The sequence below is a fragment of the Solanum verrucosum genome, unplaced genomic scaffold, assembly GCF_900185275.1.
Source record: "Solanum verrucosum unplaced genomic scaffold, falcon-dt-bn FXZP01000013.1, whole genome shotgun sequence".
Taxonomy (NCBI): domain Eukaryota; kingdom Viridiplantae; phylum Streptophyta; class Magnoliopsida; order Solanales; family Solanaceae; genus Solanum; species Solanum verrucosum.
The window spans coordinates 38788-60932 of NW_026020061.1; the positions used below are offsets into that span (position 1 = coordinate 38788).

A 22145-nucleotide genomic window follows, 5' to 3' on the forward strand; every position below is an offset into this window, starting at 1 on the left:
CAAACAACAATAGATTACTTTTACTTTTTGACCTACCTCTATATAAATGACACCAATTTTGTCATGTTATCCTTTTCTCACAGCCGTTGGTTTATTATCAACCATACAAAGTCTTTTGGAAGTTGAAAGTCATCTCCCTCCAAAGTCATATCTGAAAAATTGACACAAAGAGCCTTTTTCCCTTCACAAAAAATGGCGTTCTCACTCCAGCTCCATCAAATCTTCCTTTCGCACACTAGATTTTGCTCCCAACCAAAATCAATAACTAATCCTCTAATCTCACTCAAATTACCGTCGATTCATCCACTCGCCGTTGCTCAAAACGCCGCCATTAGCAACATTGACAGTACTGGTGTCGCCGCCATTGACGGTTCAGCTGAGGAAGTACTTTTACCTCCACAGCTCAGGCGAGAACTGATGCCGAAACATGTTGCAGTGATAATGGACGGGAATAGAAGGTGGGCTAAAATGAGAGGATTGCCAGTTGCCTTAGGTTATGAAGCGGGTATTCGAGCTGTTAGGAATCTTATTGAGCTGTGTGGAAATTGGGGAATTAGGGTTCTTACTTTGTTTGCATTTTCCTCTGATAATTGGTTACGTCCTAAAGTAAAGTCTATAAGTTCCATTTTATTAAGTGTTGTGTAATTTGTTTGTGTTTGCTGTTGTTGATCTTTTTTTTTTGTTGCTTATGTTATAGGTGGAAGTTGATATTTTGATGAGCTTATTCGAAAGAGCACTGAATGATGAACTTGAAAATTTTGCCAGGTAAATGACTTTAGAATCCATAAACTTCAAATTCTGAATCACTCTGTTCTCTAAATGTTTGTAGTTTTGTCAATACTCATGAACAATGTGTTTGTTAATTCTATATCGGTTCATGGTTATCTTGATTGCTAGTGTAATCTTGCCTAACTAATATGTTTGCTTCCGGTATCATGCATCTTAGTAACGAATGTAGTGTTTTTTGTTTTATGCGTGATAGAATGTGGAAGAAATATAATAGTAAAAGTGTATCTGAAGACAAAAATGCTCTTAAGTCAGACAATTCCGATATAATAAGCTCCATATTACTTTTCACTGCCGAACAATCTCTGTATTATTATTCCATTGCATAGCATCATTGCTTTGTGTAATATTGTATAGCTAGTTCATCAACCAAATGACCGCTTAGTACACAAAGCGCTGTTTATAAGGATATGGCTTTAGTGATTCTTGTTGTGTGCTATACTACAATTTTGTAGTATTGCCTCACAAGTCAGAAGTAGTCAAAATCCCAATATTATTATTGCACTTCTAAGATCATTAATCAGTTGAAATTACTGTCAAGATGAATGTTTAATGTGTTAACACTGGTTGATCGAAAGCTTCAACTTTTATTAGTGCAATTGCTTTGGTAAGATCATTAATTGGCTGAAATTACTGTCGAGATGAATGTTGAACGTGTTAAGGCTAGTTGATCGATAACTTTGACTTAAGTGGCTCATTATGTTTATACTGCAACTTCATTAGTACCAATTCTAATTTGCACTGCCAAAAGATACATATTCGCATAACCTCTCCTCTTTTTTCTTCTTAAAGCTTTAACCTTGAGGTATAATGATTGACTCTGTGTAGTCTAAGGAGTTCCCTTATATGCTTTATTGGATTTCTACAGAGCAGGGATTCAAATATCTATAATTGGAGACTCCAGTAAGCTCCCCAAGTCATTGCAGGACTTAATAGATAAAGCTGTAAAGACTACTAAGGAAAATTCACGACTTCACCTCGTTGTTGCAGTTAACTATAGTGGACAGCATGATGTTGTACAAGCTTGTCAGACCATTGCTCAAAAAGTGAAGGATGGCATTATCGAAACCAAAGACATTAATAGTTTCCTAATAGAGCAGGAATTACAAACAAACTGTATCGATTTCCCTTGCCCTGATTTGCTTATAAGGACTAGTGGGGAGCTAAGGCTTAGCAATTTCTTACTCTGGCAGTTGGCTTATGCTGAACTGTTCTTTTCACATTCACATTGGCCTGATTTTGGAGAAGCTGAATTTATGGAGGCTTTGTCTTCATTTCAACAAAGGCAGAGGCGCTACGGTAGACAGAGCTCCTAGCTTTATGCCATGAACTTTTGGATTAATTGTGAGGCTGAGAAAACCTTATTGAGATCATTGAAGGTGAGTTCTTATGAGAAACAAGTCTGAGGTACTTAAGAGCGATGTTGTCTGATCCTTTTTGGAGGATCCAATGCAGGTGCAGCGCGCAGCATTGGGTAACCCTTGTCTCATGATCCTGCAAATGGACAGCTGTGAGACATTTCATCTAATAGCCAATTAGAGCGAGCTCTACCTTGTCTCCAACTAGCACACGAGGCAAGATCGATGACTTGTTGCTAAGGTGGTATATACGGTATCTCAGACACCTGACCACGAATCATCTGGGATGGTCACAAACAACTGGTATAGACTGGAAATGAGGGAAGATAAGTGACTCGTGGTGCGCGTTTGATTATTGTAAATCGTGATTGCAGTCTTCACAATATCGGCATATCATCTTTTCTTTGTTTGTCTAATTTCCTTTTACATTGCCTCAACTTGCTGAAAGTTGCAATTACATGATGCCGCTATGATGCATTTGAATTCGTAGTTTGAGCAAGTGATACATGTAATGATGCATATAGTTTAATGATGGTTCGATTTGGATCTGTTTTTCCTTAAAAAGGAAATCAAACCGAACCAATTAAATTGAGTTTTTGTGTGTCGGAATTTGTTGTTTTTTCTTTTAATAGTACGTGACATGTGACAAATCATTGAAAATTACTTAAAAACAAGTGACGAACCAAATGAATCAATACATGAGTTGACAAATTACATCCTGCTCAAAGGTAGACACTGATATCTTATAGAATAACCAAGAGTTTGATACAGTTAGAACTGAAAGTTTAAAACTAAAACCTAAGTCACTGGCTTTATATACTAAGGAGGTGTTTGGATTGATTCTTTTAAATTTACTTATAAGTTAAAAGTCATAAATTGAGGCTCTTTTTTTTTTCTTCAGCTTTAAAAAAGTAATAAAAAAATAACTTAAAAGTCAAAAGTCACTCCAAACACCCAACTAAATGATATAAAGATAATATACTGATTTACAATAGGGTTATTGGTTAACATATTAAGGAAAAAATTTGAATCATTAAGAATCGATAACCCGATTATAATAAAATTAAGACTGTTAGCAAAATCACTGAACAAATTACCCATTATCAATAAACCAATAACTATTTTTAGTTTGAATTATTTGTTTCGGTTTGATTCGATTTCGAACAATCCTATCCATTATCGATAAACTAATAATTTTTTTTTGGCTAAACTTAATTGTTTCGATTCGCTTTTGAACAATCCTACAAGAGTGTAAAAAAATAATATGTATCATTAAATTTTTATATAAAAATATAAATACATATGCAATTATAATTTTTAATAGATAGTTATATAGTTAATTTGATTCGATTTTTTTTTTTGCTTAAAATTAAACTCAAATTTTATCAATTTAAAGTCAAAATCAAATCAAATCGAACATATATAAACATTTTTTTTAATTTCAATTTTTTTGATTATGTGTGAACACCCTAAATTGCTTGTAGAATTCAAATTGTATAATTTGGATTTTTTGTTTGTTTTAATTAGTAGCCACACATACGTTGCGTAGAAATTCGAGGTTTTCTTCTTGCAACAGCAACAAGCCAACAACCACTTGGTTTGAAAGCAATAGTCATTGTTTTCTATTGTTCTGAAAGCACTAAACAGATAATTCCATTGCACTTGTTTGACTTTCAAATTTTGTGGCGGTTTGGATTAGGGTTGTTCAAACTCGAAACGGAATCAAGAATTCAAATTAATAACAACAGTTATTAATTTATCGGTAATAAGTTATTGATTTAATGGTTTCAATAACGATTTTAATTTTCTTTTATTCTTGGGTTATCAATTCTTAACCATTTGAAATTTTTTCTTAATGAGTTAACTGATAGCTTGATAATAAAAAAATAAATTATATTTATGCATTTGGTACATAAGTCTTTGACTTAGGATATAGTTTCAAACTTTTATTTCTGATTGTCTGGAACTTTTAGTTAATTCAAAATATGTAAGTATTTGCTTTTGAACAAGATGCAATCTATCAACCCATGTTATGTTTTATTTGGTTTGTCATCTTGTTTCTAAGGGTTTCTTTTTCCAATTTAAATTAACTTACTTTCCTTTTTAGTCAAATCCAAAAGGAATAACACATTCTATAAGTAACAATTTAATTTTAAAAATGTCAATTTTACCCTTAATGAAATGATTTATAGTCCCACACATTTCTATAATTTCTTTTAAAGCCATAAGTTTTAAAATTCTTCATTTCTTTCTTCAACTCCGAGTCGAACTACCTCACATAAAGTGAGACAGAAAAATATTTTTTTAATCAAATCTTAATAGTTAAATCGATAATCAAACCGATAACGATCAATACCTAATAAGCAATAACGATCACCTTGTTTTTCAATCACCTTCGGATTTGCTTTTATCTATGTACTAGTTTCCAAAGTATACACGTTGCGCTTGGAGCTTTGTCAATATTTACCAAAATTGAGTGGCATAAAAGGATAAATAGTAATATTAGGCGACTTTTAATTTTAAAAAAATATTATGGACTTTAAACTCACCTCACCTATTTATCTTACCTTCTCCAAGTCTGAGTTACGTAAACGAAATAATTTTTAATAATTCAGTTGAATAATGTTCTCTCTCAGGGGTGGACATGATATGATGTGGTACGGTATTGCAAGTTTTGAAATCGTAATGGTATTTGATTTTTGAAACATTATATCGTTATCATGCCAATTTAATTTAGTATGGTTCAGTATTTTGAATTTGGTTTCGATATGCTATGATATGGTCAATCGATAATCATAGTTTGTTCAACTTCAACTAATATATACTCATATAATAAAGTATTATGACTTCGACAATTAGAAAAACTCTCAATTATATCATACTAAAGCATTACCCATGTAAAAATATATATTCAAAATAAAGTACAAACAACTTTTTGTTAATCAATTACATTCTCAATCAAAATGAAGTAATCAAAGTTTTAGCTTATAAACATTTAGTTTATACTAATATGTAACTATATACTTCGGTATAATATTCAGTATGTTATTTTAAAATACAAATACCATACCAAATATCAAAATAAAATAAAACAAATATAATATACCAACCAAATATTATAATACTAAAACCACAATATTAAAATTTTCTATATAATATGATATATAATATGATTCTCCCTCCAAATCTATAAACTGGCGAGGTAGAGTTTTTTTTTTTTTGCCTTCATAAACATGGCGTTCTCACTTCAGCTCCAACAAATCTTCGTTTCTCCCAGTAGATTTTGCTTCCAATCAAAATCAACAAACCCTCAAATTATCCCCAATTTAACAAAAAGACCGTCAATTCATCCATTTGCCTATGCCCAGAACGACGCCACTAGCAACATCGAAGCAGCCAAGAGTTCAATTAATTCTTCGGCGGAGGAAGTTTCGTTGCCTCCAGAATTGAGGAGAGAATTGATGCCGAAACATATTGCAGTGATATTGGATGGGAATAGAAGGTGGGCAAAGAAGAGAGGATTACCGGTTGCGTTAGGTTACGTAGCCGGTATTCGAGCTCTTAGGAACTTTGTTAAACTCAGCTACAATTGGGGAATTAGGGCTCTTACTCTATTTGCTTTTTCCTCTGAAAATTGGTTCCGTCCTGAAGTAAAGTCTATATCTTCCCCTTCTTTTTTTTTTTCTTCTAAGGGTTCAGTTATTGATTTGTGTTTGATTTTTGTGTTGTTTATGTTATAGGCGGAAGTTGATCTTTTGATGGGCTTGTTCGATAAAGTAGTGAAAGATGAACTTGAAAATCTTGCCAGGTAAATGGTGACGTAGATATCAAATCTCAAAGTTACGATTACATATTTGAGCTTTTTTCTAAAAAATTGTTTTGCAAAACCTGAACTATTTTTCGTTAACAAATAATGGCATAGATGCCTCTTTTCTCAAATGAAAATGATATAGATGAAATAGATAAACCTTTTCTCAAAGTTCGATCACATATTTAGCACTTTCCATGTTATTATTTCGCTGCATAATATCATTGTATTGTAATTTTATATAAACTAGTATGTCAACCAAATGATCACTTAATACACAACTTGGTTTATAAAGAAGCTATAGCCTTAGTAATTCTTATGGTATGCTATACTACAATTTTGTAGTATTGGCTCACAAATCGTAAGTAGCCAAAAGCCCAATATTAGTTTTTTTGGTAACATCATTAATTAATTGAAATTTGGGAAACTTGCCTAAATTTCACTAATTTAGGAGCTAATTATTTAGATACACTCTAGTTTGCAATATTATGTATCTTATCAAATTTTAGTGCCTCCAGATATATGCATCTTGAAAACAATGAGGTCAATTTTAGGTGTAATTTGTTCCAGATACATCATATCCAAGTGAATTCATATGTATTTGGGGTACATAACATCTCTCCCATCTCGCTCCAAATACATGTATCTAGTGTGATTCACATGTAGCTAGGACACATACGAATCTCGCTCGCCTCTATATAAAGAGGTTCATTATGTTTATAACTGCAACTTCATTGAATACCAATTCTTATGTGCACTGCCAAAATATACATATCTGCATAACCTCTCCTCTTTTCTGTCTTAGAGCTTCAACTTTGAGGTATTATGATGGACTCTGTATGCTCTAAGGAGTTCCCTTATATGCTTTATTGGATTTCTACAGAGCAGGGATTCGAATATCTATAATTGGAGACTCCAGTAAGCTCCCCAAGTCATTGCAGGACTTGATAGAGAAAGCGGTAATGACTACAAAAGCAAACTCCCGACTTCACCTCGTTGCTGCAGTAAACTATAGTGGACAGCATGATGTTGTACAAGCTTGTCAAACCATTGCTCAAAAAGTTAAGGATGGCAATATCAAACCCGAAGACATTAATAGTTTCCTAGTAGAACAGGAATTACAAACAAAATGCACTGAATTTCCAAGTCCTGATTTACTTATAAGGACTAGTGGGGAGCTTAGACTTAGCAATTTCTTACTTTGGCAGTTGGCCTATACTGAACTCTTCTTTTCTCATTCACAATGGCCTGATTTTGGTGAAGCTGAATTTTTAGAGGCTTTATCTTCTTTTCAGCAAAGACAGAGGCGCTATGGTGGACAGAGTTCCTAGCATCATGCTATGTGAAACAAGTTCGGAGTATGTTACAGAATGTATATAGACGTTATTCATAGTAATACACATAGTTATATTTAGGTAAGGGCGTATTTAGGTGGAGGCTATGGGTTCACGTGAACGTGAACTCATGCTCCTTTCCCTAAACCATATATAGAAATGAATATTTATACAAATTTACTTTAGTATATGGGTGCATCCAAGCTCAATGTGTCCTATATGGTTCAAGTTTCCGGGCATGTCTTGCTATTTGGTGCATCTCTACAAGTGAAATTGACGGTTCAGATATGTTTTATTATTTTTCTTTCTTTTTCAAGAATTGAGCCGGGGAGTTTTTTTTTTTCTTTTTCCTTCTTTCCACAAGCATAGTAAAATTTTGTGTAATTAAATCAAATATCTATATTAAAAGTGGTGCACATGTAGTCAACTGACTCAACTGATCCCAATATTTTTGGGTTTCGACATGGAGTAAGATATTTATGTGAAAATCACTAAATTTGTACAAATAATTTAATCTTGAATTCATAATTTCAAATGTGTAATGAGTTAATGTGAAGAACCCAAAGGTTAAACACGTCTAGTGGTGGCAAATGGGCGGGTTGGGTCAAATTTGAGCGGGTTGAAAACGGGTTAACCTAAAATGAGTAATACTTCAATCCGCCAATATTTGATATGGGTAAAAATGGATTGGGTAACAAATGGGTTGGGTAAAATACTAATTTACCCATATTTACCCATATTTTCATGAGAAAATAGTACTCTACTTAAGAATTCAACATGGAGAAAATATTTTAATTTCATTTTTAGTCGAAAAATGTTAAAATACTTTATTTAGTTATATTATATCATAAAAGTCAAAAAGAAAATCCTATAACTTTTCAATATAACATAAATTTATGTAATAACAAGGGAAAAATAATTTTAATTTCAAAGTAAATGAATATTTGCATTTGAGGACTAAAACATGCTTAATGCACTTTAAACAATGTTAATACTAATACATGATTGTTTATTTTACACTATTATATGTTATCCAATATAAAATTAAACAAATAAAAAATATAATTATAATTAAGAAAAGAAATGTACATTTAAAATATATATTTTTTGGAGGGCCAAAGACTTCATTTTTTCAATTATAGAAAAGAGTAATTAGTTTTATAGAAGACATAAAAAGGAAGAGAAGTTATAACATTTTTAGGAGAAAAGACATAAAGTCACTATTGAAAGTGTCCGGATTGTCAAAAACCACATTAACTTTGCAACCGTCTTATTATCCCACTAAATAATTTTGAACATGTATTATTATATCATTTTTCGTCCACCTAACATAGGGTGTGGTGTGCGCTCTCTCTAAGAGAGTGATCAACCTAAAGTAACTAATATAATTTTATTTTTATAAGTATTTTATTATAAAATATATTTTCTTATTATTTCAACTTTTTTTCCTTTTTATTTTTTCTCTTTCTTTTTCAAAAAATCATTGTTATTTCCATTGAAACTTCTCACTTTCAATGTTACCATTTTTACCACAACTTCACATTTCTTTTTTTACTACTATTAATTTTACTCTCTTTAATTTTAAAACTTTATCTAAATATTTTCTTACATTTCAAACAATTTAATAAACCCATTAAATCTCAAGATGATTAGGAAGTATCATATAGTTTTTTATCCGATTTCAATTAAGTTCTTTCAATTTTTGGGAATTCATTGATTCTTTAAAAATTATCATTTCTAATTTTGAAGTTATATGAAAATGAGTAGTTGATGATACCTTCAAAATTTTAAATTTTCTTAGAAAAATAATTAATTTTGTCATCAATAATTCAATAAAGTCTAAAAATAGTATGAATTCTATAAAGAATTTGACTCGAGAAGAAGAAAAAAATAAAAGAAAAAAATGAGAGTGTGGTTCAACTAGACGTGGGGGGTGGGGTGAGGGTGAGAGGTGAAGAAGAAAAAAGAAAATGGAGGGATGAATCACTTGAAAGTAGGAAATGGAAGATGAAGTGAAATTTAAAATGAAATCAAAATTAAAATAAGTCAAAAAGTAAGAGAGAGAGAGAGAGAGAGTAAAGAAAAAACTTAAAATGAAAAAAAATTAAATTAACACGTGTCATGTAATGATTGGTGTGTGAATACACTTGCTTCTTAAAATTTGGGGCTGATAAAAAAATAATATAATAATATATGTTCAAAATTGTTTAGTGGGATAATAAGACGGTTACGTTGCAAATGTGTCTTTTTGAAAATTTGAGACAACTTTAGTGGTCACTTTATGTGTAATGAGTTAATGTGAAGACCCAAAGGTTAAACACATCTAGTGGTGACAAATGCACAGGTTGGGCCAAATTTGGGCGGGTTGAAAATGGGTCAACATAAAATGGGTAATACTATAACCCACTCTTATTTGATATGGGTAAAACAAATGGATTTGGTAAAATACTAGTTTACCCATATTTTCATGAGAAAATAGTGCTCTACTTAAGAATTCAAGATGGAGAAAATATTTTAGTCTTTTTTTTAGACAAAAAATGTTAAAATACTTTATTTAGTTATATATATTCTATATATAATAAGGCACAATGTAACTAATTGTAACTATCTTGTTAGTTTTCAACCAAAAGCTAACAAGATTTTTAGTTACATATTTATTATTTAATTAAATAATAAATATGTCATTTCTATATATATTTTTCTATTACTGTATATAATAAGTGGGAATATCTACTACTTAGCACATGACAAGTGTTACATGTGCTTAGATAGTGTTGTACATTCTTCTTTTATGGTTGTACCTTTAAAATTTATATTATTGGACAATTTAACACCATTAATCACAATAATTAATAACTTAAAACATTTTTTAAAAAATATGAAAATTTCGATGACTCTCCAAATTTTATTTGTGTCACATAAATTGAGACAACAAAAATAACATATATTCGGTCCATTTTAATTTATTTGTCTTTATTTGTGTTTTTTATATTTAAAAATTGCGTATAAATATTATAAATCATGATAATTGACAACATAAAATATGTTTTGAAAAAAATACAAAAAATTTCACTGATTCTTGAAGTGAATCTATCGTAAAAATACTATAAATCATGATAATTGACAACATAAAATATTTCAAAAATAAAAACATATAAAAAATTCGATTGATTCTTGAAATTAATCTATCGTTACAAATTATGTATAAAATATAATAAATCGTGATAATTGACAACTTAAAATATTTTTTAAAAAAACACAAAAAAAGAAATTGACTGATTCTTAAAATTAATTTATCAATGTCACATAAAATGAGACAAAAGTAGTAATATGTATTATTTAATGTGAAATTATTGAAAACTACGTAAAATGTATTGTAAATCTTAACAATTAACAACGTTTGATTGACTCTTGAAATTTTATCTATGCTACATACATTGAGACAAACGGAGTAATATATATTAAGTATTTAAAATTACGTACAACCTTATTGCTTTCTGTAGGCTTCGAATTATCGTGATCATTTTTTAGGCTGATACAAGTTTTGTACATTTTCTATTTAATTTTTTTTATAATATTGTAAATTGCAATAATTAATAATTTAAAATATTTAAATATTTATATTAAAAATTGAGTTGGTTTTGGAAATTTTATTTATACTATATAAAATGGGACAAAGGAAGCAACATATATCATTTACAAATGGCTTAAAAAGCATTAAAAACTACAATAATTACCAAATTAAAATATTTAAAAGCTATATAATAAAATAGGTTCACTCTTAGAATTCTATCGGGCTCACATATATTGGGACAAAAAAAATAACACATATCATTTTAAAATTATCAAAAAAGTATTATAAATAATAATAATAATTAACAACTTAAAATATCTAAAAGACATTTTAAAAGGGTTAATTTTGTAATTTTATCCATATCACATAAATTAGGACAAAGTCACCAGTAATGTAGGTTATTTGAAAGTTACATAAAAATATTATAAATCTCAATAATTAATAACTTAAAACATTTTAAAAAAAAAATATGAAAATTTGGATGACTCTCCAAATTTTATTTGTCACATAAATTGAGACAACAAAAATAACATTATTGGGTCCATTTTAATAGTGTCAAAGAAAGTACAAGTTTGTGATTAAAAAAACTTATTCCTTTATCCACGCAAACAATCGCTTCAAAAACTCCGTTATTAGCCCCAAAACATATCATTTATATTATTGGGCCTGTGCATAGCACGAGCACCATTATCTAGTTATATCATAAAAGTCAAAAAGAAAATCCTATAACTTTTCAATATAAAATAAATTTATGTAATAACAAAGGGAAAATATTTTTAATTTCAAAGTAAATGAATATTTGCATTTTAGGACTAAAACATGCTTAATGCACTTTAAACAATGTCAATACTAATACATGATTTGTTTATTTTACACTATTATATGTTATCCAATATAAAATTAAACAAATAAAAAATATAATTATAATTAAGAAAAGAAATGTACATTTAAAATATATATTTTTTGGAGGGCCAAAGACTTCATCTTTTCAATTATAGAGAAGAATAATTAGCTTTATAGAAGACATAAAAAGGAAGAGAAGTTATAATATTTTTAGTGATATCATGAATTTAAGTGAAGAAAAGTTGGATGCTTAACCCATTTAGCTAATTCATATTTTACCCATAGTTTACCCATATTTTACCCATAGTTTACCCATATTTTTATGGGTATCAATCCATATTTTGCCCATATAAAAAATCACTCACCCATCCCATTAAAATATGGGCGGGTTATCAAAATATGAGCTCATTTTGCCAGCACTAAACACATCAAATTAATGTAAATTTGTAATACATTCTTCAACACACACAAAATCAAATGTATAGCTAATGTATAACATGAAAAAATGTATCAAAGACATACATGAGTTGACGGATTATATTTTGTTCAAAGGTAAACACTGATATCAATTAGAATAACCAAGAGTTTTAGAACTAAAAGTTTGAAACTAAAATCTAAGTCACTGGCTCTATATTCTAAGGGGGTGTTTGGATTGTCTTCTTTTTTAATTACTTATAAGTTAAAAGTCATAAGTTGAGACTTCTTTTTTTTTTCTTTTTTTTTCTTTTTTTTTTTTTGTATTTTTTCAGCTTTAAAAAAGTACTTTTAAGTAGTTTTTTGTTATCCAAACACTTTCAAAATGATAAAAAAATAACTTATAAGTCAAAAGTCACCAAAAATAAGTCACCCCAAACACCCAAAAAATGATATAAATATAATTTATTGATTTACAATAGGATTATCGGTTAACATGTTAAGAAAAAAAATTGAATCATTAAGAATCGATAACCCGATGATGATAAAATTAAGACTGTTAGCAAAATCGCTGAACAAATTACCCATTACCAATAAACCAATAACTATTTTAGATTGAGTTATTTGTTTCCTTTTGATTCGATTTCGAATAATCCTACCCATTACCAATAAACTAATAACTTTTTTTTTGGCTTAATTAATTGTTTCGATTCGATTTTGAATAATTCTATGAGAGTGTAAAAAATAAATATGTATCATTAAAATTTTATATAAAAATATACATACATATGCAATTATATTTTTTAATAGATATTTATATAGTTGATTCAATTCAATCTTCTTCTTTTTTTCGCATAAAATTAAACTCAAATTTTATCAATTAAAAGTCAAAATCAAATCAAGTCGAACATATAGAGATTTTTTTTTTTTTAATTCAATGTGTGAACACCCTAAATTGCTTGTCGAATTCAAATTGAATAATTTGGATTATTTTTTTGTTTTAATTAGTAGCCACACGTACGTGTAGAATTTCGAGGTTTTCTTGTTGCAACAACAACAACAAATTGGTTGAAAGCAACAGTGATTATTTTCTATTGTTCTGAAAGCACTAAACAGATGCATACAAGTTGCGCTTGGTGCTTTGTCAATATTTACCAAAATTTTAAAACTATATATATTATGTTAGAGATAATTTACATAAAAATTAATCAAAAAAAATAATCATGCAAATTCCTTAGCCATAACAGACTTGCATGCCAAGACAATATTGAGTTTCTTTTTCACGTTTAATATTCATATTTGAATTCGAAAAATTTCACATTGAGGATAAAAATACTCCCTAACAAATAAATCCGTACCCAAAGAGACTTGAACTCTCGAGACCTCTAGCTATTTAAGTTCAATTAGTGATAAAGGTTGCAAAAGATATTCGCCATGAAAAATTAATGGTAGAAGTTTAAGATATTTCGTAATTTTTGATTATGAAGAAATTGCAAGCTTTCCTTAAGTGAAAATTCAAAAGGAGTTTATCACAGCCGTTCGTTTCCCTCCAAATCTATAAGACATAATATATATATTGGACCTTAAACTTGACTTCAAATTTTAACTTTGATCTCCAACTTTCATAGTGCACAAACAGACACTTTAACTATCCAACCTTTTAATAAATAAACACGCGTGTCTTACCTGGCAAAACGCGTGATGTGCACGTATTTTGCGCGAGTTAGGAGTAATTTTCGAGGCCCACAACAGTAAAAAAAAAATGCTGAAATGACAACTCTACCCTTAATTAATTTTTTTTTTAATTCTAAAATGGACGTGTAAAGTATTTAATTAGTTGGCAGCCATTGAGTAGCTCACTAATACACGTGGAAGCGTTTGCATTTCACGCTCTTTGGCTCCAAAAATCGCGTGTTTATTTATTAAAATGTTGGATAGTTAAAGTGCTTGTTTGTGCACTATGAAAGTTGAAGGTCAAAGTTAAAATTTGAAGTCAAGTTTAAGGTCCAATATATGTATTATCCCAATCTATAAATTGGGGAGCAAGAGCCCCTTTTGCCTTCATAAACATGGCGTTTTCACTTCAGCTCCAACAAATCTTCCCTTCCCCCATTAAATTTTGCTCCCAACCAATATCACCAAACCCTCAAATTTTCCCCAATTTAACAAAAAGACTGTCAATTCATCCACTTGCCTCTGCTCAAAACAACGCCACTAGCAACATTGACCACAATTATATCGTCATGGACAGGAGTTCAATCAATGAAGAAGAAGTGTCGTTGCCTCCAGAATTGAGGAGAGAACTGATGCCGAAACATATTGCAGTGATAATGGATGGGAATAGAAGGTGGGCAAAGAAGAGAGGATTACCGGTTGCGTTAGGTTACGCAGCCGGTATTCGAGCTCTTAGGAACTTTGTTAAGCTCAGCTACAATTGGGGAATTAGTGCTCTTACTCTATTTGCTTTTTCCTCTGAAAATTGGTTCCGTCCTAAAGTAAAGTCTATAACTTTTCTTTTTTTTTCTTTCTTTTTTCTAAGGGCTCAGTTATTGATTTATGTTTGATGTTGTTTATGTTATAGGCGGAAGTTGATCTTTTGATGGGCTTGTTCGATAAAGTAGTGAAAGATGAACTTGAAAATCTTGCCAGGTAAATGGTAACATAGATATCGAATTATAATACATTAGCCAATCGAACAAACTATATATCTATTGATTTATCTTACCACAAAATATTGAAATCGAACTTAAAATTAGTGATACTATATTTTTGAAAAAACTGAAAACTAAAATTACCAAACTGAAGTTTTCAAGAGTTATGTTTCTCTAACCAGGGCGGATTTACCCAACTTTTTACTGGTTAGATGGAACTCAATAATTTTGACTCAAATCTTTTTTGTGTTAAGAAATCTATGTGTATATAATCTATCTCGAACCGAGTAAACAATGTGTTAGTTAATGATTTCCCTAGGGGGCTGCATAAGGGGAACTAATCCCAATATACATTTCTGCATTACAACTCATACAAAGTTTGAATTGCAATATAAAACTTTGGATTACTAGTGTAATCTTGCGTAAGTAATACGTTTGCTTCCGGTGTAAAATTCTAAGTACTACTTAACAACAAATGCAGCATTTTTCGTTTTTGTTTTATGCTTTATAGAATGTGGAACAATCAAAATACACATATCTGCATAACCTCTCCTCTTTTCCTTCTTAGAGCTTTAACTTTGAGGTAGTATGAATTTATGATAGACTCTGTATAGTCTAAGGAGTTCCCGTATATGCTTCTTCATTGGATTTATACAGAGCAGGGATTCGATTATCTATAATTGGAGACTCCAGTAAGCTCCCCAAGTCATTGCAGGATTTAATAGATAAAGCAGTAATGACTACTAAAGCAAACTCGCGACTTCATATCCTCGTTGCAATTAACTATAGTGGACAGTATGATGTTGTACAAGCTTGTCAAACCATTGCTCAAAAAGTTAAGGATGGCAATATCGAACCCAAAGACATTAATAGTTTCCTAGTAGAACAGGAATTACTAACAAAATGTACTGAATTTCCAAGTCCTGATTTACTTATAAGGACTAGTGGGGAGCTTAGACTTAGCAATTTCTTACTCTGGCAGTTGGCCTATACTGAGCTCTTCTTTTCTCATTCACAATGGCCTGATTTTGGTGAAGCTGAGTTTTTAGAGGCTTTATCTTCTTTTCAACAAAGACAGAGGCGCTATGGTGGACAGAGTTCCTAGCATTCTGCTATGAACTTTTAGATTAACTTTGAAGCTGAACGAGTCGGGGGTATGTTACAGAACGTATATAGACTTTATTCATAGTAATGTACATAGCCATATTTAGGCAGGGGTGTATTTAGGTGGAGGCTATGGGTTCACGTGAACCCTGAACCCATGCTCCTTTCCCTAAACCATATATAGAAATGTCATATTTATACAAATTTACTTAATTATATGTGTGCATCCAAGCTCAAAGTGTCCTATATGGTTTAAATTCCACGCTTGTCTTGTTATTGCGTTCATCTCTATAAGTGAAGTTCATCTCTATAAGTGAAATTGATGGTTCAAATTTCACGTATGCCTTGTTATTTTTTCATTCTTTTCCAAGGATTGAGCCCGGGAGTATTTTTTTCTTTTCCTTCTTTCCACAAACATAGTATAATTTTGTGTAATTAAATCAAATATCTAGTGGATGACATATAGTCAACTGGTTCAACTGATCTCAATATTTTTGGGTTTCGAGTTTCGACATGGAGTAAGATATTTATGTGAAAATCACTAAATTTCTAAACAATTTAATCTTGAATCCATAATTTCTAATGTGTAATGAGTTAATGGTAAGAACCTAAAGGTTAAACTCGTTAAATTAATGTAAATTTGTAATACTCCTTAATACAAAGTAGAGTGTATAACTAATGCATAGCATGAAAATTTGTGTCAAGGCATACATAATTTTTTAAAGTACACTCTGCCAAACGACCCCTTAATCCCTTAAATTGCTCATAAAGGTAGGGGCGGGGCTACAACCTACACTATTAGGTATAGGTTGGGACAAATCAGAGGCTCTAGTTTTGTATTAGGAAATTTATTGAATTTGCATTTAATTGTGAATCTAGTAACGAGCAATGGGTTCGATAGAAAATTTGTTGAATTTGCATAATATTAAACTTATACTTCTATTTTTTTAATTGCCACACGTACGTTGCGTAGAAATTCGAGGTTTTCTCCTTGCAACAGCAACAACAACTTGGTTAAAAGCGATAGGGATTATTTTCTATTGTTCTGAAAGCACTAAACAGATAATTCCATTGCACTTGTCTGACTTTCAAATTTTGTATCGGTTAGGATTAGGGTTTTGTTCAAACTCGAATCGAAATTAATAATTTAAATTGAAAGAAAAACTTATAGAGTTATCGATAATAAATTATTAATTTAATGATTTCGATAACAATTTTGATTTTCTTTTATTATTGGGTTATCAATTTTTAACGATTTGAGATTTTTTTCTTAATGAGTTAACCGATAGCCCGATAATAAATAAATAACTAAATTATATTTATGCATTTGGTACATATGTCTTTGGCTTATAGTTTCATACTTTTATTTGTGGTTGTCTAGAACTTTCGATTATTCTAAAATATGTAAGTGTTTGCTTTTGAGCAAGATGCAATCTATCAATTCATGTTATGTTTTATTTGGTTTGTCATCTTGTTTCTAAAGGTTTCTTTGTCCCACTTTAAATTAACTTACTTTTCTTTTTAGTCAATCCCAAAAAGTATAATACATTTTATTTCAATGAAATGATTTATAGTTATAGAAATTTCTATAATTCATTTTAGACCACATGTTTTAAAAGTCTTCTTTTCTTTCTTACACTATGTGCCGAGTCAAATTACCCCACATTAAAATAGAAAGTACGTTTTTATCAAATTTAATAGTTATAAACTGATAATCAAGCTGATAACAAAAGCAATAATGATCACCTTGTTTTTCAAGCACATTCGGATTTGCTTTTATCTATGAACTAGTAGTTTCTAAAGCATACACGTTGCGCTTGGTGCTTTGTCAATATTTTACCAAAAAATTTAAAACTAATATTATAAATTATGTTAGAGATAATTACATAAAACTTAACAAAAAAATAAATCATGCAAATTCCGTAGCGATAACGGAATTGCATGCCAAGACAATAATGAATTTGAAAATAAATACAACATTATATTTTCCAATCTTTGTGTACTCTTTTTTTTTCTATTTAATTAGTAGAAAAGAAATACTTCTTCATTTCATTAATATAATGCAACCCAAAACTCTTCCCTATATCAAACTTGATATTAGAGTATTAAGTTATTTAGCTTCAATTAGTGATGAAGGCTGCAAAAAGATATTCGCCATGAAAAAATAATGATAGAAGTTTAAGATATTTCGTAATTATTTATTATAAAGAAATTGCAAGCTTTTCTTAGTGAAAATTCAAAAACAGATTAGTTGCAAAATCATTTATAAACCAAAATAACGCTATAATTGAAGGACCAAACTTGTTACTTTCATTGCCATTGTTTATGAGATTAAGGATATTCACACAAATTGAGTGGCATAAAAAGGATTAAGTAATATGATGTGACTTTAAAAAATTACAATTATTTTTTAATTTTTAAAAATATTACCTCACCTGTTTCTCTTACCTTCTCCAAATCCAAGTTACGTGAACGACTTTTTTTTTTTTTTTTTTAAATAATTTAGTTGATTAATGCTCTCTCTTAGGTGTGAACATGATAGATATGGTACGGTACTGCAAGTTTTGAAATCGTAATGGTATTTGATTTTCAAATTATTATATTATTATCATATCAATTTAATTTGGTATGGTTCGGTATTTTTGAAGTTTGGTTTCGATATGCTATGGTATGATAAATCGGTAATCATAGTTTGTTCAACTTTGATTAATATATATTCATATAATAGAGTATTATGATTTCGACAATTAAAAAAGCTCTCAATTATATCATATTAACATATCACACATGTAGAAATATACTAGAAAGTGCGCACGGGGCCTAATCTCAACAATTTGATTTGTAATGTGTTCAAATATGCAACATTTATTATTAAAAAAAAATGGACCAAAAAAATATATCTTACCTTAAATTTTTCGTCATTACAAATTGTATCAGCATCAAGTTAATAATGCATTAGTACCATAAAAAGGATATAGTTGGTGCATAGTTAGGTTCGTCTGATAACCAAAATAACTACACTTAAATGTTTCAACAATTGATATAACACATTGATTTCATAAAAATCACGGGAAAGAATCATCAACAATTGTAATTTTGAGAATTAACCAAAAAAAATAATCTCTGCCATCAGACGAAAAATGTAATTTCACACAATTTTTAGTTGAGAATTACACTACTAACAATACTAAGAATATTAATGATAGATCCTAAAAAATTTCTCTTGATCTTGTAACTGTTGACATTAGTCTAGCTTTCATTTTTTCAAGCAGATTTTTTTTCACATGAATGACAGTGCTTCTTCAGCGATACATTTGTACCTTTCAGGAAAAGTAAAATAAAATATGATTCAAGAGGAAAGTTTTCCTCTAAATCCATAAAAAGGAAGTGACTCTAATGGAATAGTTAAATACCACTCTAACTTTTTCAAATTGCTTTCTCCATTTGTATTTAGTCCCTGACATAAGCATTGTGTGTTATTGTTAGAAAGTCATCCACCTGGAGAGGAAGGCATAATAGAGAATCAGGGATCATGACAAATTTCAACGGAACAAATTAACACATTTTCAATTACGTCAAATAAGCCCATTTGACCTCAAAAGTGCTATATATATATATATATGATTAAAAGGTTAATTGTATTATAGCCATTGGATGAGTTTGGATGGCTTAAATTTAAGGTGAAGAAACACAAACCATATGCTTGCTTCAGTAGCACGCATGAATTAGCTGATTTTGGGAGACTTTGATTGTTAGTTTTTTTTTTTTTTGGCCTATTTTTGAATTGCAATTGTAGCCAACTTCTTGGAAAATAACCACCATTGATTATAGTTATAGCCCTCAATTAATTGCCTATTTTTCAACTCTACATAATTATTGTTATAGCCCTCAATTAATTGCCTATTTTGCAACTCTACATAAATTATTGTTATAGCCCTCAATTAATTAAACCTAAGTCACTAATATCAATATTAGACATGTGACTGTTGACACCCATTCAAGAAATAATTTGGGGAAATAAAGATGATAGTTAAATCACTTTTTTTTATTAGATATGGTTCTCCTAACACTATAAAAATTGATTCCTAAATATTAATAAGGTAAAATAAGGATAAATGTGGATAAAATATAAATGGAAAAGGGTTAAAAATATCCTTAAACTATCCGAAATAGCTCATATTTACCGTTAAACTATATTTCAGCTCAAAACTACCCTTTCCGTCAAACTATTGAGTCAAAAGTGCCCTTCTTATTAACGGAAGTTGTTAATGCCACATGGATGCCACAGGGTATGCCAATTGCTGAGAATTGGATGGAGAGGATTGCGGTGGAAGTTAACAAAAGCCCAGAAGAAATAAAGGTATGCCTGGTGTTTCTGATGATTGTCTGAATAGTCTATTTTCATATGTGATGCATATCAGCAGCTTCACCATTTTCACTTCCTTTAGCACTGTAGATGATGATGTATATGAATTGTTTTCTCAATTTTCATTTTTCCACCAGGAAATGAATTTCATCAGTGAAGGATCAGTCTTGCACTAAGACTGTACCTTGGGGCATCTCTGGGATGAATTGAAATCTTCTTGTGACTTCATTAATGCTCAAAATGAAGTTGAAACTTTCAATCGCCATAATCGATGGAAGAGCGAGCGAGGTATTGCCATGGTGCCAACCAAATTTGGAATAGCTTTCACTTTTAAGTCTATGAACCAGGTACATTCTTGTCTTTGTTGTACACCCTAAAGTTCCTAGTTAGGTCCATGTTCCTTTGAGTAGTGAGTAGTTTAATTATTGCCTTCATTCTACTCTGGCCTAGGTGGCTGGATATATTTAAGCTGTTTCTTTGGTACCTATGAGCATGATAACAGCCGTTGTCGGGCATCCAGGAAGGGCAGGAGCACAAGGGTCTATTGTACATAACCTTACCTTGCATTTTTGCGAGAGGCTGTTTCCACAGCTCGAACCCGTGACCTACTGGTCACATGGCAATAACCTTACTATTAGGATTTGAAACTTTTAGAGAAAAAAAAGATAAGGAGGAAATTTTCATTTATATTCAGCTTTTAAAAAACATACACACATATATCTACATAAGCTTTTCCAAAGTTAGTAGATGACCATACATATCCAACCACTATTGACTTTCTTACAAAACATATTCCATAAAACAAGGACTACCTTTCCTTTACATACTTAACATAATATTTAAGAAAATAGCAATTAAACAAAATACATCTAGAAATATCTCATTTTCTAACACTCCTCCTTGAGATTTTTTCTTGGATACTCCCAACTTAGCCCTTAGAACTTCAAATTTCCCCTTAGGAAGAGTCTTGGTCATGATGTCTGCAATCTACTGATCTGAGCTGCAATGAACAAGTTGAACTTCACCATCCTTTTTTGCTTGCCTGATAGCGTGAAACTTCACATTTATATGCTTGCTACGACCATGTTGCACTGGATTTTTGGCCATAGATATTGCTGACTTGTTGTCAACCTTAATGACAGTAGCTTCAATGTCATTTTGCTCTAGATCAGGTAGAATTTTTCTTAACCATAGAGCTTGATTAGTTGCACCAACAGCGGCGATGTATTCTGCTTCTGCAGAAGATTGAGCTACCACATCTTGCTTCTTTGAATTCCATGAAAATATGCCTGAACCAAGTGTAAAAGCATATCCAGAAGTGTTTTTCATATCATCAACGCTTCCTGCCCAATCACTATCTGAATAACCCATCAGTTGTCTTTTCTCTTCCCTTTTAAACCAAATACCATAATTAGCAGTTCCTTTGATATATCTCAACGTTCCTTTAGCAACACCAAGATGAACTTGACTTGGAGCTTGCATAAACCTCGATAGTAAACTTGCCGCGAACATGAGATCGGGTCTTGTTGTTGTCAAATACAACAAACTACCAATCAGACTTCTATAAACTGTTTGATCATCCCTGTCACCTCCTTCAAACTTTGAAATCTTTTCATTGTGAACCAGTGGAGTCGGTACAGACTTGCACCTCTTCATTTTGAACCTTTTAAGAATATCCCATGCATATTTTCTCTGAGAAATAAAGATTACAACAATAGCTTGATAAATCTCCATTCCCAGAAAGTAACTCATTTCACCAAATCTGACATTTCAAACTTGGTCTCCATTTCTTGTATGAACTGATTCACCATTGCTTTATTGTTTCCTGTTACCAGAAGATCATCAACATAGAGTGACACCACAAACACATCTCTTTCTTTAGCCTTCTTCACATATAAAGTTGCTTC

General features: G+C 30.7%; 3 protein-coding genes across 3 annotated transcripts; all 3 read left to right on the forward strand.

The window, feature by feature from the left end:
• The first annotated feature begins 180 nt into the window (after window positions 1–180).
• Window positions 181–2727, forward strand: LOC125823391 (cis-prenyltransferase 4, chloroplastic). The gene is made up of 3 exons (XM_049502773.1): window positions 181–606; window positions 698–765; window positions 1655–2727. The coding sequence occupies exons 1-3, from the start codon at window positions 193–195 to the stop codon at window positions 2100–2102; spliced, it is 930 nt and encodes a 309-aa protein (XP_049358730.1). The 5' UTR covers window positions 181–192; the 3' UTR covers window positions 2103–2727.
• Window positions 2728–5330: 2603 nt separating this feature from the next.
• Window positions 5331–7389, forward strand: LOC125823390 (dehydrodolichyl diphosphate synthase CPT5, chloroplastic-like). The gene is made up of 3 exons (XM_049502772.1): window positions 5331–5794; window positions 5885–5952; window positions 6836–7389. Exons 1-3 carry the CDS (start codon window positions 5378–5380, stop codon window positions 7281–7283), a joined length of 933 nt encoding a protein of 310 aa, XP_049358729.1. The 5' UTR covers window positions 5331–5377; the 3' UTR covers window positions 7284–7389.
• A 6760-nt stretch (window positions 7390–14149) lies between these two features.
• Window positions 14150–15879, forward strand: LOC125823389 (dehydrodolichyl diphosphate synthase CPT5, chloroplastic). Its single transcript, XM_049502771.1, has 3 exons — window positions 14150–14612; window positions 14699–14766; window positions 15426–15879. Exons 1-3 carry the CDS (start codon window positions 14187–14189, stop codon window positions 15871–15873), a joined length of 942 nt encoding a protein of 313 aa, XP_049358728.1. The 5' UTR covers window positions 14150–14186; the 3' UTR covers window positions 15874–15879.
• Window positions 15880–22145: the final 6266 nt, after the last annotated feature.

Bases quoted from the DNA above. Each gene is read 5' to 3' on its own strand.
- LOC125823391 (XM_049502773.1), top strand. From the start codon at position 193: ATGGCGTTCTCACTCCAGCTCCATCAAATCTTCCTTTCGCACACTAGA. The intron at 607-697 runs GTAAAGTCTATA...CTTATGTTATAG, and splicing joins ATAATTGGTTACGTCCTAAA to GTGGAAGTTGATATTTTGAT. The intron at 766-1,654 runs GTAAATGACTTT...GGATTTCTACAG, and splicing joins GAACTTGAAAATTTTGCCAG to AGCAGGGATTCAAATATCTA.
- LOC125823390 (XM_049502772.1), top strand. From the start codon at position 5,378: ATGGCGTTCTCACTTCAGCTCCAACAAATCTTCGTTTCTCCCAGTAGA. The intron at 5,795-5,884 runs GTAAAGTCTATA...TTTATGTTATAG, and splicing joins AAAATTGGTTCCGTCCTGAA to GCGGAAGTTGATCTTTTGAT. The intron at 5,953-6,835 runs GTAAATGGTGAC...GGATTTCTACAG, and splicing joins GAACTTGAAAATCTTGCCAG to AGCAGGGATTCGAATATCTA.
- LOC125823389 (XM_049502771.1), top strand. From the start codon at position 14,187: ATGGCGTTTTCACTTCAGCTCCAACAAATCTTCCCTTCCCCCATTAAA. The intron at 14,613-14,698 runs GTAAAGTCTATA...TTTATGTTATAG, and splicing joins AAAATTGGTTCCGTCCTAAA to GCGGAAGTTGATCTTTTGAT. The intron at 14,767-15,425 runs GTAAATGGTAAC...GGATTTATACAG, and splicing joins GAACTTGAAAATCTTGCCAG to AGCAGGGATTCGATTATCTA.